Source organism: Aethina tumida, chromosome 2, assembly GCF_024364675.1.
Source record: "Aethina tumida isolate Nest 87 chromosome 2, icAetTumi1.1, whole genome shotgun sequence".
Classification (NCBI taxonomy): Eukaryota; Metazoa; Arthropoda; class Insecta; order Coleoptera; family Nitidulidae; genus Aethina; species Aethina tumida.
Window position 1 is genome coordinate 34,580,519 of NC_065436.1, and position 12,892 is coordinate 34,593,410.

The following is a 12,892-nucleotide window of genomic DNA, read 5'->3' on the forward strand; positions in this document are numbered from 1 at the left end:
CTGTAAATATTGAGATATTAAATATTGGAATGTATATCAACAGATCAAGTTTTATGGTGGTTCTATGTGCCTAATCCCGGAATATTCTTAGTAGTCTCTAATGGGAAACATTTAGATGACTTTTCAATATTACAATAATAGTTAGTCACTTTTTGTGATATTTAAAAAATAACTGAGTAAACAAATTAAAATAGAAAATTGATTAAAAATGCAATAGGTCTAAAATTGTACATGGTATTATTTTAGTCCCTATAAGCTTCTCATAAATGAGTCAAGTAAGTTACTCCATATAATGTTTTATTTAAATATCTTAAAGAGATAAATTTCTGATATATTCTAAATTTATATAATTTAGTTAATGAGGAAGTTTAAATTATTCAGCATTTGAGTATCAGGACAAAATAATTTATTGTCATAAAACAATCGATAACAACATGAATTACTGTTTAGTTTAAAATGGACAACATTATTTATTAATAACGATTTTTAAGGAGGCTTTTAATTATGTTGTGGATGTTAGGACAGAAAAAATGAATACAAAGTAACAATTTTTGTATTCAACATTGTAATCTTTCACTAAGATAAATTTATGCTGTCTTATCTACAAGTTAAAATTTTAATATCATTTAAAATTGTGTTTATGTTTAAATATAAAACTCAAATTTATTACATATTAAAATCTTATTTCGCAAATGTTAAATAAAAATGTATAAACTGTTCCATTTATTCTATATCAGGCGTTTTTATCCAAGAACATCAACTTTTTATAAATTTTAAAAATTAAAAACTTTCGTCAAATAGATATGTAAATATGAAATAAACTATTTATATAAATGACAGTCGTTAAATTTTTAAAACAAACAGTACCAAAAACAAATACTTTCAACATAAAAATAGCGTTGTATTATTCAAGTTAAAATGGACTAGTTTCTTTTGGTCGTATCGTAACACAATACATACATGTACACAAATATCAGTAGTTCGATATGTGATAATCATCAGCCCTCATTCGTACCCAACTTGAAATTGCATTTTATTCCAACCATCATTCATGCGCTTCATCAGTTTTAATATAAATTATCATTTTCTGTACTAATGTGTACATGAATTATTGTTGGCATTTATCACAATCTACATATAAATTACTACGGTGGCATTAGATTAATTTCATACCTGTGGATTTTAAATAAATTCGAATGCCAATTAATAGAAAGCAATTATAAATGCATCTGTCTTCATTATGTGTTTTTCTGCGGTAATGTTATCTGTATAACGTGAACGGAATTATAAGTAATGTATTCAAATCCCCAATTTTTATTCACCCTCTAAGTACATATTCATATCAAATTCGCCGTATAAATTATCATACTCCGATTCGTTGGCCAAATTCGCATTTTTCTCGAAGACTATGCGTTGAAAATAAAGAATTACATTAAATCGCCAATGAAAATTGTATTAGATCCCCGCTGAATTTTTTAACGGGCCAAAATGTTTTGAAATCGTTTCGTCTTTGCATGTTTTATAATAAAAACAAAACGTGTTTTCCTTCCGCATTTGAATAATTCGACACGAGTTTTCACTTTGTCTGGTTTAATTGAAATTCGCAAAAATATTATTGTTGTGACAAAAAAGTGACAAATCTACCGCTGGAGGCACTGTAAACCAATTACCAATAACGTTCTAACCCAGACACAAAGTAAATGATCAGATAGTGGTACAACGTTATCATAAAGAGTAATTAATCCTAATAGAAACGTAATTAATCATACTACGGCAGGTAAACATTACAATTGTTCAATGTTCTATTCGCGTGTGGCTCAACATAATTAGGTGTAAGTTATTATCTACAAGTGAATTAATAAAGGACTTTTCGAGAATCAATTTTCGTATCAAGATTAAACAAATTAATTGGACTGGAATTCCGTCTTTCCCACGAAATAAAATTTAATTGTGTTTTTTATGTCAATTTTTAATAAACCCGTTTCGTTTCAGCTTTCTTTGTGAAACTAGACCATCGTAACTAATATTGTACATTTTGTTTCCAGACCCACCTGAAATCACAACCAAACCCCGTAACTTGCAAGTGAAGGCGGGCGGTGTGGCCGCCTTCTATTGCGCCGCCAGGGGTGACCCGCTTCCCGTCATTCAATGGAAGAAGAACGGCAAGAAAGTTTCCAGTAAGTAGCAATCCAAACAAAAACCGATAATTGTTCCCCTGAGCGCGAAATATGCGCTTATCAGTTCCACGCGAATTAGAAAACTTGCATAAAGAAATTGCATCAACGTTTCGATTCCCATTTAATCTGATAATGCACGGACCTAACCTAACCGTCATTAATTGCTACCCTTTTCCATCATCCTTTAATTCTTGCTTCTTGCACAACTAGTGTATCTAAGATCTATTTGACACCTAGAGTCACAAATTTTTCAGCTGAAGAAGAATTTTATCTTTTGCCCAAATGTGTAAGTTGTCAAGTAAAATTGAACATATTAGAACTTTATTGATTAAATTTAAATTCTATGAACACTTAATAAATTTTTAATAAATAAAATTTAGTTATATTTATTACACTATATTTGAATTATAATCTTCCTTCAATTTAAATATTTAGATACATACATTTTTACTTACTTTTACATTTTTTCTAGTTAGAGAAAGATCGACTGGTGTTATTTGGATAATTGCCCGCTTTTGAAATAAACTCAACTAACATTTGAGAAATTAAAATAAGTATAATAACTTTTTTGATAAAAAACTTGTAATTTTTAATATATCAAATTTTCTTTAACCAAGATATTACTGGTAAATTTCGAGATAATTAATATTGTCGATCGTGAAACAAAAAGTAGTTTAATATTTTTAAAAATAAAAAATTGTATTTTAAAAATTCACAAAATAATTTTCATATAAATTACACTGGATACTGATTATTATCTATCAGATCAGGTTTGCGAAACATAAAAAATCATTGTTTTCGTTTTTTTTATAAAAAATCGTAAATAAAGGAAATTTCAAAAAAAATGTGTATGAACATCGTTTGTATTTCTCTGGGTCAATTTCACAAATTAGAGTCCAACAATAATCTCTCAGCTTACTTTTGTCCCAAAATCCTTTATATTTTCTTTCAACTTTCATTAAATATTAATGAGCACGGTCTCCTTGTTTATCGCTCACTGCACCCAAGTTTTGTGGGAAGAACTCCAAATGTGAATGCAAAAAATGTATTTTGATTGATCGTGCACCTAATTCACAATATTTTTTTAATAATTCAGTAACAATTTGTCTGTAGTTATCATTTTTTTTTTTGTTCCCAAGAGAACAAAACAGAGCAGAATTGTCAGGCTGCACATTCTTTCTCTAATAAACATTTTGAAAAATAATCATCATTCAATAACTTTTTGATTTGAAAATCAACAAATGTGCCTTATTTAATTTTAGCATATGAAATTTTAAGTCCTTTGTTTTCCAAGACTTCTATTCTTTGTGACCATCATGCGGCATAAAATAACTAGGCCTGACTAGACCAGTTTTGACAACAAATTTGAATTGTACACTACCAAATTACTTAATAATCATCCTTCTTTTTTCCTGACATTTTTTTTAAGTTAAAGACCAGTTTTATCAATAGACATGTTATGTGATATGTTTCATGAATGGTAATTTTAAATATCTCGACATTAATCATCTTAACTAAAGATATTTTAATAATATAATATATATCACAAATTGTATTAAACGAAAAGATTATTTTTCCGACATTCAAAGCCAAATTCAATTATGTTTGACAAATTATCTCGAAATTTTGAAAATATATATGAACTACGCTATATTTTTTTTCTTTACGTGTACAATGTCTCACTTACATATTTAAAATTTTAGCATATCTACAAAAAAATTGACTGAAATTTCATCTGCAACCTACACAAAAGTGTTCTTAGTGAAGTAACAAAGTTTACTCCTATTGAAATTGGTCGTAAGATTCGTGAGCACACATGAATTTCAATTCGTACATTTAAAAGCGAAAAATATTCTTTACCGTCTATGAATTGCAGTTTCTTTCCATGTAACATTCACTATTTTAATGCAGTTCCCTGAAAAAATCGAGCACTGCAAATGGAGTTTAAATGTGAAAAATACACTGAAGCAAAAATGTTGAGCTTGTATTTTAATTCCTTACATTAAAACTTCCGTTTGTTTTATTTGAATCATCCATGTTTAATGTTTTTTGAATATTTCAGTCTTAAAATATTAGCGCAAAGTTTATAAAATGAATTTAAATTTGTTCTTTTATGTAAATATAAGTAATTTTACATACAATATGAGTGTTTACTCAATTTTTATGTATAAAGTAAGTTTATAAAATATTTTGGTGCATTCAACAAATACCTGTAATAAAAGTAAGTAAATAAAATTCAGGGTGGAAGTTTTAACTGTGTGATCGAAATAATAATATAAAGTTTGAAAGACTCCTGGGCATGTTAAAGTGAAATTCATAGAGAGAAGCCACAAAACCAATGTAATAAAATAAAATTTATTAAACATACCCAGGAGTTTAACATAAATTATCTCTACTTTAGTTAGTACATAAAAGTTTTCTTCGTACCAGCGGAATATCCTAAATAGTTTGTTACATGCTTTTATCGAAATTGGAAATTTCCCTGTAGAAGATATTAGAAAGCATAAGGATCCAAAATTCCATCATTTAAAAGAATCTTTTGAAGGCAAAAACTGAAATACCAGTATTAATACTTCACTGTTTAAACTCGAACTAAATTAATGTTATAAAATTTGTGCATGAGAAAACGAAAATATTTGCGAACGAAGACGGTTTATGTGCTGCAGCAAAACATCATTTTAACAATGTGTCTTTTTAAATCAGCAATATGATATTCAGCATGCAATCGTACAAGTTTAATTCCGGGTACATCGAAAAAGCCGATGCACCCCTAAAAGCACAAAATGCCTGGCTGATATCGAGCCGAGTTCCGCAGCTCTCCGAAAGGAAACCGCAAAGTTTATACGTGCTTTACATTTGTATTGAGGTTTCGTAGCGAAACTTCCACAGAGATTATGAATCAAGCTAATTAAACTGATTCTATCGCTTGTTCGGCGGAATTGACAACAATTTTCCGGGGCCGCATCGCCTTAGAAAATTAATATACGCCGCGCATATAAATCGGACAATAGTTTCGTCCAAGTATGGTTTTTCTCTTGCGTTAATTAATTGTCGGAGTTTCGTGAAGGGTGGTTTTTTTCCGTTGAGAGTTTCTTAACTCGGGCATCATTATGCGACTTTTTATCCAATCATTATCCGCCCTTTTAAACGGCCTCCTCCCGCTTTATTCGAGACGAATGCGAAGTTTTATGTAAAGTATATCAAATTTGATTGCAAATTACCATTTTTTTCTACAGGTTCACAAACTCGTTATCAGGTGAAGGATTTTCCGGACGGATCGGCGCTACTTCGTATTGACCCCGTTAAGACCGGCAGGGATGACGCCAACTACGAATGTGTGGCCGAGAACGGAGTGGGGGATGCTGTCAGTGCTGAGGCCACGTTGGTCGTTTTCGAAGGTAAGCGATTAACAATAATTCGTCTCGTCTGAAAATTCAATTTGCGCACGAAATTATTCGGAGATTATCAAAATTTGATACATTACGACTTCAGAGGGGACTTTTATCAAAACCGTTTTGAAATTCTAGTTCAAAGGGACTGTGACATGACCGGAAAATGGCCGTCCACTACTTGCAGATTAGTTTACAAGTTCCGGGCTTGCTAATATTTCAAGGGATTTCCTGCTACGCGACTCTGAAGTTTTAGAAATCACTTTGAGTGTTGCCCGCAAAAAAACATATGAATGTCGGTTTTAATCTCATTCAACTTCAATTTCACTCTATGTCATAAACTGACTAGTTTATAAAAGTCGTCTTGTCATACAAAAAAGCTATTTTCTAGCATTTTCTAATTAAAATATACTTGCACTTCTACATACAACTGTAGTTTTATATCATATTCTTCTATTCATTATTATGTCAGTTGTTCATGTTGTTTTAAGAAACAAAAACGGGTTATTTTTTAGAAGTCTTCCGTTCATATTTTTGTTTCTGAATTATTTCCAAGTAGGTTTAGACTAGATTTTAGTTGTTCCTTGAAAAATAGTTTTTATAATCAAAATATAAAAATTTCTAGTTTTAAAATACAAAAATGACCGTAGTTTATAAAAATATTCGAGTTGTTTCTAGAAATTTAATTTGCATATTGTTTCAATCAGAATATAGTTTTTTCTACATACAGTTTTATTTTAATTTAATTTTCTTTTATACTTATCGGAGTTGTTACTAAACAGTTATCTTACAGCTTTTCAGCATTTCTTCGTATTAAATTACAATGGTAACGATATTATTTCCATAAATAAAAGTTAATTTAATTAATCCAAATCTGTAGAAACAGACATGAGAATCTTCATAATAACAAAGAGATTTGCTCAATGGCCGACCCGAATTGAATCGGTCCGGGCGGGTGAATTGTGCTCGAACGAAATAATAGTCCGACTATTAGACGGGAAAACTCCCCAACTATTTAGCAAAACAAGTATTTAGGCCAGGATCTGAATACATGCAAATTGTGTCGGGCCTCGTGATGAATTTACATGGTCCGATTGACTTGGACAATGATTTTTAGTTATCCAAACTTGACGAACTTCCCCAACCTTCTCTCAGTCGATATTACGATATTGAATGTAAATCTCATTTAATCCCTCCTTGCCTTTGACTGTATTGTATAGAGGAAATGATTCATTTAAATAATAAAAAGGGCACTAGTGATGATAATAACGTTTTAAGTAATTAAGGTATTAACAATTCTGAAGTTTGACTTCGCAAAGAGGTTCATGTCCCTAATGTAATAGGAACTTGGAGCAAGTCCTTCGAATCCGAAACTAGTGTCTTCAATAAAGGAGTTTTAACATAATTCGTCGTACTTATGAAACAATTAAGCCCCTCCACATCTACAGTTACTGCGAGAATTTAACAACTTAATCTCGACTTGGATTATCAAATACAATTTGTACTAACTTTTCTCTCAGTTCAAACTAATGATTTTCTATGAAATATTCATATAAAACATTTTAACTAAACATTTTTCAATTAAACTATGAATTTGTGTGTAGTTTCAGTTCATGTTTACACTACTCACAAACTAATATTGGCAAACCACACTAATCAAATATCACCATTAAACTACATCGAAATTAGCGAACTTGTTTGCTACTAGATACACTGGTAATGTTGAATGTTCCATTTATTTACCGTTTACTTGAATCAGTAATAAATATTCAAATAATTTTTAACAATTACATCATTAATTCAGTACGAAACGCACATGATTTAGATGTGAACGTTTGCCTGAAAAGGGGTGGAAGGGAAAATTGGAATGAACAGACCAACAAACACCCAAACTTAGCAAGAAACCAGTTAATGAAAATTTAGAGGAGAATCCCGAAACTCTTATTATCTTAATGGAGATTTGCGTATTTAAAAAAAAATACTGTAAGAACTAATTAAAAAAGAAGAATTAAAATCGTCTAAATAAAAAGTTAATGAAGCTGCTTTGTCAGTCAGTTAAATTTTCTAATTTGGAAAACTTAAGATATATTGAATTGTCCGTTTAGGAACCGTGAATTTTAACACGCACCAACCCTCTCAATTTACGAAACTAATTAATTTTTTAATTCCGCTGCAACACTTTTTATTGTTATCTTTTGCATTTATTCTGGAACAATGACAAGAAGGATAACGGATTAATATTTTAATGGTCGCATTTAAATTACATCGCTATAGGGTTCCAATTTAATTTAATGTTTAAGTATTTCAATTTTGATAGTATTTTTTTTTTACTTTTATTGCGTATTTTGGGCTGGTTGATGCAACATTAGTGTAATATAAAACGAAAGGGGTAAAATATTTTCATGTGAAAGGATTAAACCATCTCAAACATTTAAGAAATTCCTATGAAAAGTAATTAAAGAGATGCTACGAATAATTAATTTCCACTATGTCAAGAGATAGCTTGCTTGCTTTTAATTTTATTTTTAACACATTTAATATCATAACATCTAATACCGTTTGAGAGCTTACATTATGATTAAAAAACGTGTTACTTTTTAATCTCGCAAGATTTAATTAAAATAACGTCTTGAATTCAAATCGACATATTAACATACAGATTTATATAAATTGATAATTAAGTACAGTTTCACGGTGAAATACAAAACCTCCAAAAAGAAGTAAATTTAAAAACCAAAACTAGATCCGAAAAACACGAACAAACGTCCCGACTAAATTGAATCCGACACTGGCGCAAGAAAGAGAATCAGAAGTGAAACGCGGTACACGTTCCCGAAATAGTGAATAGAATTGACTTTAAAATATGATTCAAACGCGACCAATATTTCTCCCCGGCCCGACACATATTAACTCCGGGCTGCTGCGAGAATGTTTCACTGCTCGCGAACGTTGCGGTATTAATAATGCCGTCGCTGTTGCGACGGTTTATTACGGCGGTTCGCAATGGTTACTTTTTAACGACAATCTGTCATTATACGAGTGCATAAAGAAAACCGAAATTACAATAAATTTATACAAGCTAATGCCCGTTTTGGATGGTAAATTACTTGTAACGAGCCGGTGTGATGCACGGTGAATATTTACGGCGTCGCCAAATTGGGAAATATGAATGATACATCAACGAAACTCGCCTTTGCCGTACATGTAGATACAAAGTTACGTTGACAATTGACGTAAGGTCGCGTGTTTTTAAAATATCTCTTTGTTAATTTGGACTAGAAACAGTACAATAAAAATTTGTACATAAATAAGAATCTTTATAATAATTTGATGTCTTTTTTAGTAATCATTATAAACATAGGCAACTCAGTTTGTTCTTTTTTTTGTCAAGTTGTGTATAAATAGCAACTGGTACTGCTGCCATCTTTGAGCCAGTAGATTTACACAAAAAACAAACCAGATTTCTACATTTATTTAATAACATCATTTTATTTCCATTTTGATTTTTTAAATGAGTTACATGAAATTTATATATTTTTAAAAATTCTCAAGCGGTATAGAATTTCTTGATGAAATTTGCAAATTAATTAGTTAAAGTTAGTGTTTTGTTATGGGTGTAAAATTACACTAAACTTATACAAGCTAATATCTATTTTGATGGTAAATTACATGCAACGAATCTGTACGATGCACGTAGAATATTTACGGCGTCGCCAAACTGGAAAATATGAATGATACATCAGCGAAACATCACTTTTTCCATACATGTAGATGGATACATTGCGCAAAGTTACGTCGACAGTTGACGTGAGATCATGTATTTTAAATTAGATCTCCTCTTTTCTATAACCATAGGCGTAAATATTTATAGAGTATTAACGTTATTACGTAAGACGTTCGCGAAACTCGATACTTATTTAATGTGTAATATATGGGGGAGTAAAATATTCCAATCAATAAATTCTCAAGTTACCTCGTTTCGCGGGAAGGGAAGCTTCAAAAACCGTAACTTTACAGCTTCAGCTGCAGGTGTCGAATCACAAACGGGGCGCCGTCAATTTTAACGCAACAGCCCAGATGCGCCGCGACGTCAATACCGTACACTTTCCTATTTCCAATTATTTTACTTTGTCCCATTAAATATTATTGGAAACCGTAAATCTTATTTAACAATCAAATCCAGTTTTAAAACGGACTATAAATAAACAATATAGGGGTTATTTGAATTCGAATACGAATTGTTTTAGAAACGTGATATCTAATAATCGCATTTTAACCAAATAAGTTTATAACTGTAAATATTTTCAGTAGGAGCACTCGAAGTTTAATTGCCTTTTAATGAAACCATTATATCATATCAGCAGTAAAACCGGATGGATATTTTGAGATAATTGCATTAAGTTTTAATTTCATTTTTTTCTTGTTCACAGTGGATAATTTAGGTGCCTAAATTTCTCATATTATTACTTCCACATAATGGATAATTTATGTGAATTTGATAACACAAAAATTACAATTTTTTTAAATTAAAACTTACTTTTTTATTTATTGGCTTAACAAAAATGTTCTTAATTTTTGAAATTTTTTTAAATCAATTAAGATATTGAAATTGTTGTCTTTATTACTTTATTTCTTAAATCTAAACTTGTCTTAGACTTAATGAATTATTTTTTGTAACTTAAGTTTCTTAAATCTATCTATATTTTTAGTAATCGTCCTCTGATTTCAAATGTTATTACAAACATAAAATATTCACATTTTATTGTGTAATTTCTTAATATCACTGAAAGTCCAGTTTTGTCGTATACAAAAAATATATCTTTTCATGATAAATAATTAAATTACGTTGAATTAATTAAATGTTTCCTGTGTCGATAATCGAGTTACATTAAGACAAATTTAGGTGGGGACCGTAGAGCGGAGGCGGCCCCTGCCAAATGAAAGAAGGCATCGTGGCGGCATTAACGATCGGCATTGTAACACAAATAATTTGTGGGATGGTCGTATAAAGCGTGGCGAATCTGTGACTGCGGCTCCGCGCAATTTGCCAAATTCCATGCCTAATAACGATATCGGGGTAGGACTAAGCGAATCGCGGGGTAGAACGAACGCAAAAGTGTTTATTTATGGTCTTCGGGAATAATGGAACAATTGTAGCACTTAGCAGTCAGCTACAATGTGTTCGAGATAAACCACATCTTACCGAGTAATTTATAGTAAGTGTAATTTATTGTTCTGATTACAAGTCAGAAAGTGGTGCAAGAGATAAAATTAATTATTGTAAGGAATCCCCAGGAAATATATATATAACTGGAGAAGAAAATAGATAAACCACAAAAGCACCGAAATTCGTTCGAGTCGCACAGTATTTGATTTTAATTATTTCGAGAAATTAAACGTCTTATTTGTCATTGTCGGTTCGCATCACCGTAACCGGATAGTTGCGTACAACCCCTCGAAACAATATTTGTAATTTCGTTACTTACTCGACACGTTATTATTAACGATGCGGTTCTAGTTCTAGTTGAAGCCTTGTCCAAGGAATTTCGACCACCCAAATTAGCCCCGTGGTTGAACGAATATTGAGGTCAATTAAAAGCGACCTCAAACTTTAGCCGCTTAACAATATCGTTGTTAATTCGGACCAGATTCAGTATTTTCGACATCAGAAATAATAATATTAATAATATAAAATTTGGGGCCTTCTATAAAGGTTAATTATAAACTTAGGCAACCCAGTTGGTGTTATTTGTTGGCTAGTTGCATATTTTTAATAAACATCCGTGCTGCCATCTTTATGATTATAATTAAATACAATAAGGTAAAACAGATTTCTATGTAAATTTCATAGCTATGCTTTATTTTCATACATATTGTATCATCTAGATAAAGAAAAAAGGTTTTGAAGCTTAATTATTTATAAAAATTCACAAGCATTAAATAATAAAACAACAATCCGTTAGTTAAATTCAAAGTTGCCATATCGGTGAACTAAAGATAGAGTAACAGTAATTATAGAATATACTAAATATTTTAATTAAGATTTGTAAATATTTAAAGAAATTTGCAATTAGTTAATGTTCATGATCCGTTAAGGGTGCAAAAATAGAAAATTTTCGTGGCTACAGTCCTGGCTGTATCAGCGAGGAGGCGTCTCACTGTTTTACTTTACATTCATAAGTAGGGTGCCGCCAGTATTTCATATCTGTTACCTACATCTGACATTCGCACCGCATGCTTCATTTCAAAATACCATCTTTCATTCCATTCTTTCGGCATTTATATTTCAGAACGGCTTTCGTATTTTTTTTACTGCCGGTAATGTTTTATACGGTTGGCGAGCTGAAAAAGATTTTCGCCGAGTTCAAAGGAAAGTTTGGCGAGACGCGATTTCGGCACAGTTGTACAACTATATTTCCATTCAGTACTCCGTTGGACTGGAGTAGGAAAAAGTCCGTTCCGAACATAAACATGGAACACGTTCTTTTATACTAGACAACTAAATGGAAACGGTGCCGACAAAATAAAGCCTTTCATATATTTATATATCGTACTTTTGCTCCTCTTTCTTGCATTGTTCTTCCCCGTTTTCGCGTTTTAAATTTTCACCCGGATACACATACTTCCTCAACGTTAGATTTAATAACAACAACAGTATATTTTTATCAACTCTTTTTATATTTAGTTCTTTTTCTTCGGATCTGATTTATTATCTAAAGCGTTCAATCAATATTTAGTTGTGCAAATAATAGATGGTGCATAAAAAAAAGTTGCAGCAACAAATTTAATTAGCAACAAGATAATGCCTCAATAAACATTTGACTTAATTATTGTACATACAAAATTAGTTGGATTAACGTGCTTTATGACTTTGACCAATTCGGAATTATGCATAAACTACAAGACCGACTGGGAAAGTTTCCGTAAACGGTTTATGCGTGTAATTGAGTTTTCTGCTGCAAAGTTTGACGCTCACCGTCGCCGGATTGTTTTTAATTGAAGTTCTCACAAAGCAATGTGTAATATATAGTTGTGATAGGAGAAATTCTATAAATTATTTATGCAGGTGGTAGGTTTAGAATAGACAAACTTTGGTTGCTGGTATATGATTATTTAAATTTACATAAACCATAATGTGGTGTAAACATGTACCATTAATACGAGTCGACTGTCGTTATTTCAAAACTATGTTGATTTTCAAATTGCTTTGGGCATTACACGGGGATTAGTATTATTATTAACAATACCCAAATAACCCTAATATAAATGCATGGTCCATATTGAATGTAAGTAAAGACCGAATAGTATGCTAAAACTCTCTGAATA

The 12,892-nt window shown here is 31.1% G+C and overlaps 1 protein-coding gene across 3 annotated transcripts in view; it reads left to right on the plus strand.

Moving 5' to 3' along the window:
- LOC109605910 (tyrosine-protein phosphatase Lar) overlaps positions 1-12,892 on the plus strand; it is a 343,758-nt gene that overhangs the window by 293,137 nt on the left and 37,729 nt on the right. For all 3 annotated transcript variants that reach the window (XM_049963666.1, XM_049963665.1, XM_049963667.1), the window contains 2 exons: positions 2,046-2,177; positions 5,414-5,575. In XM_049963666.1, the coding sequence (XP_049819623.1) occupies positions 2,046-2,177; positions 5,414-5,575 (294 nt within the window). The remainder of the gene's footprint in view (positions 1-2,045; positions 2,178-5,413; positions 5,576-12,892) is intronic.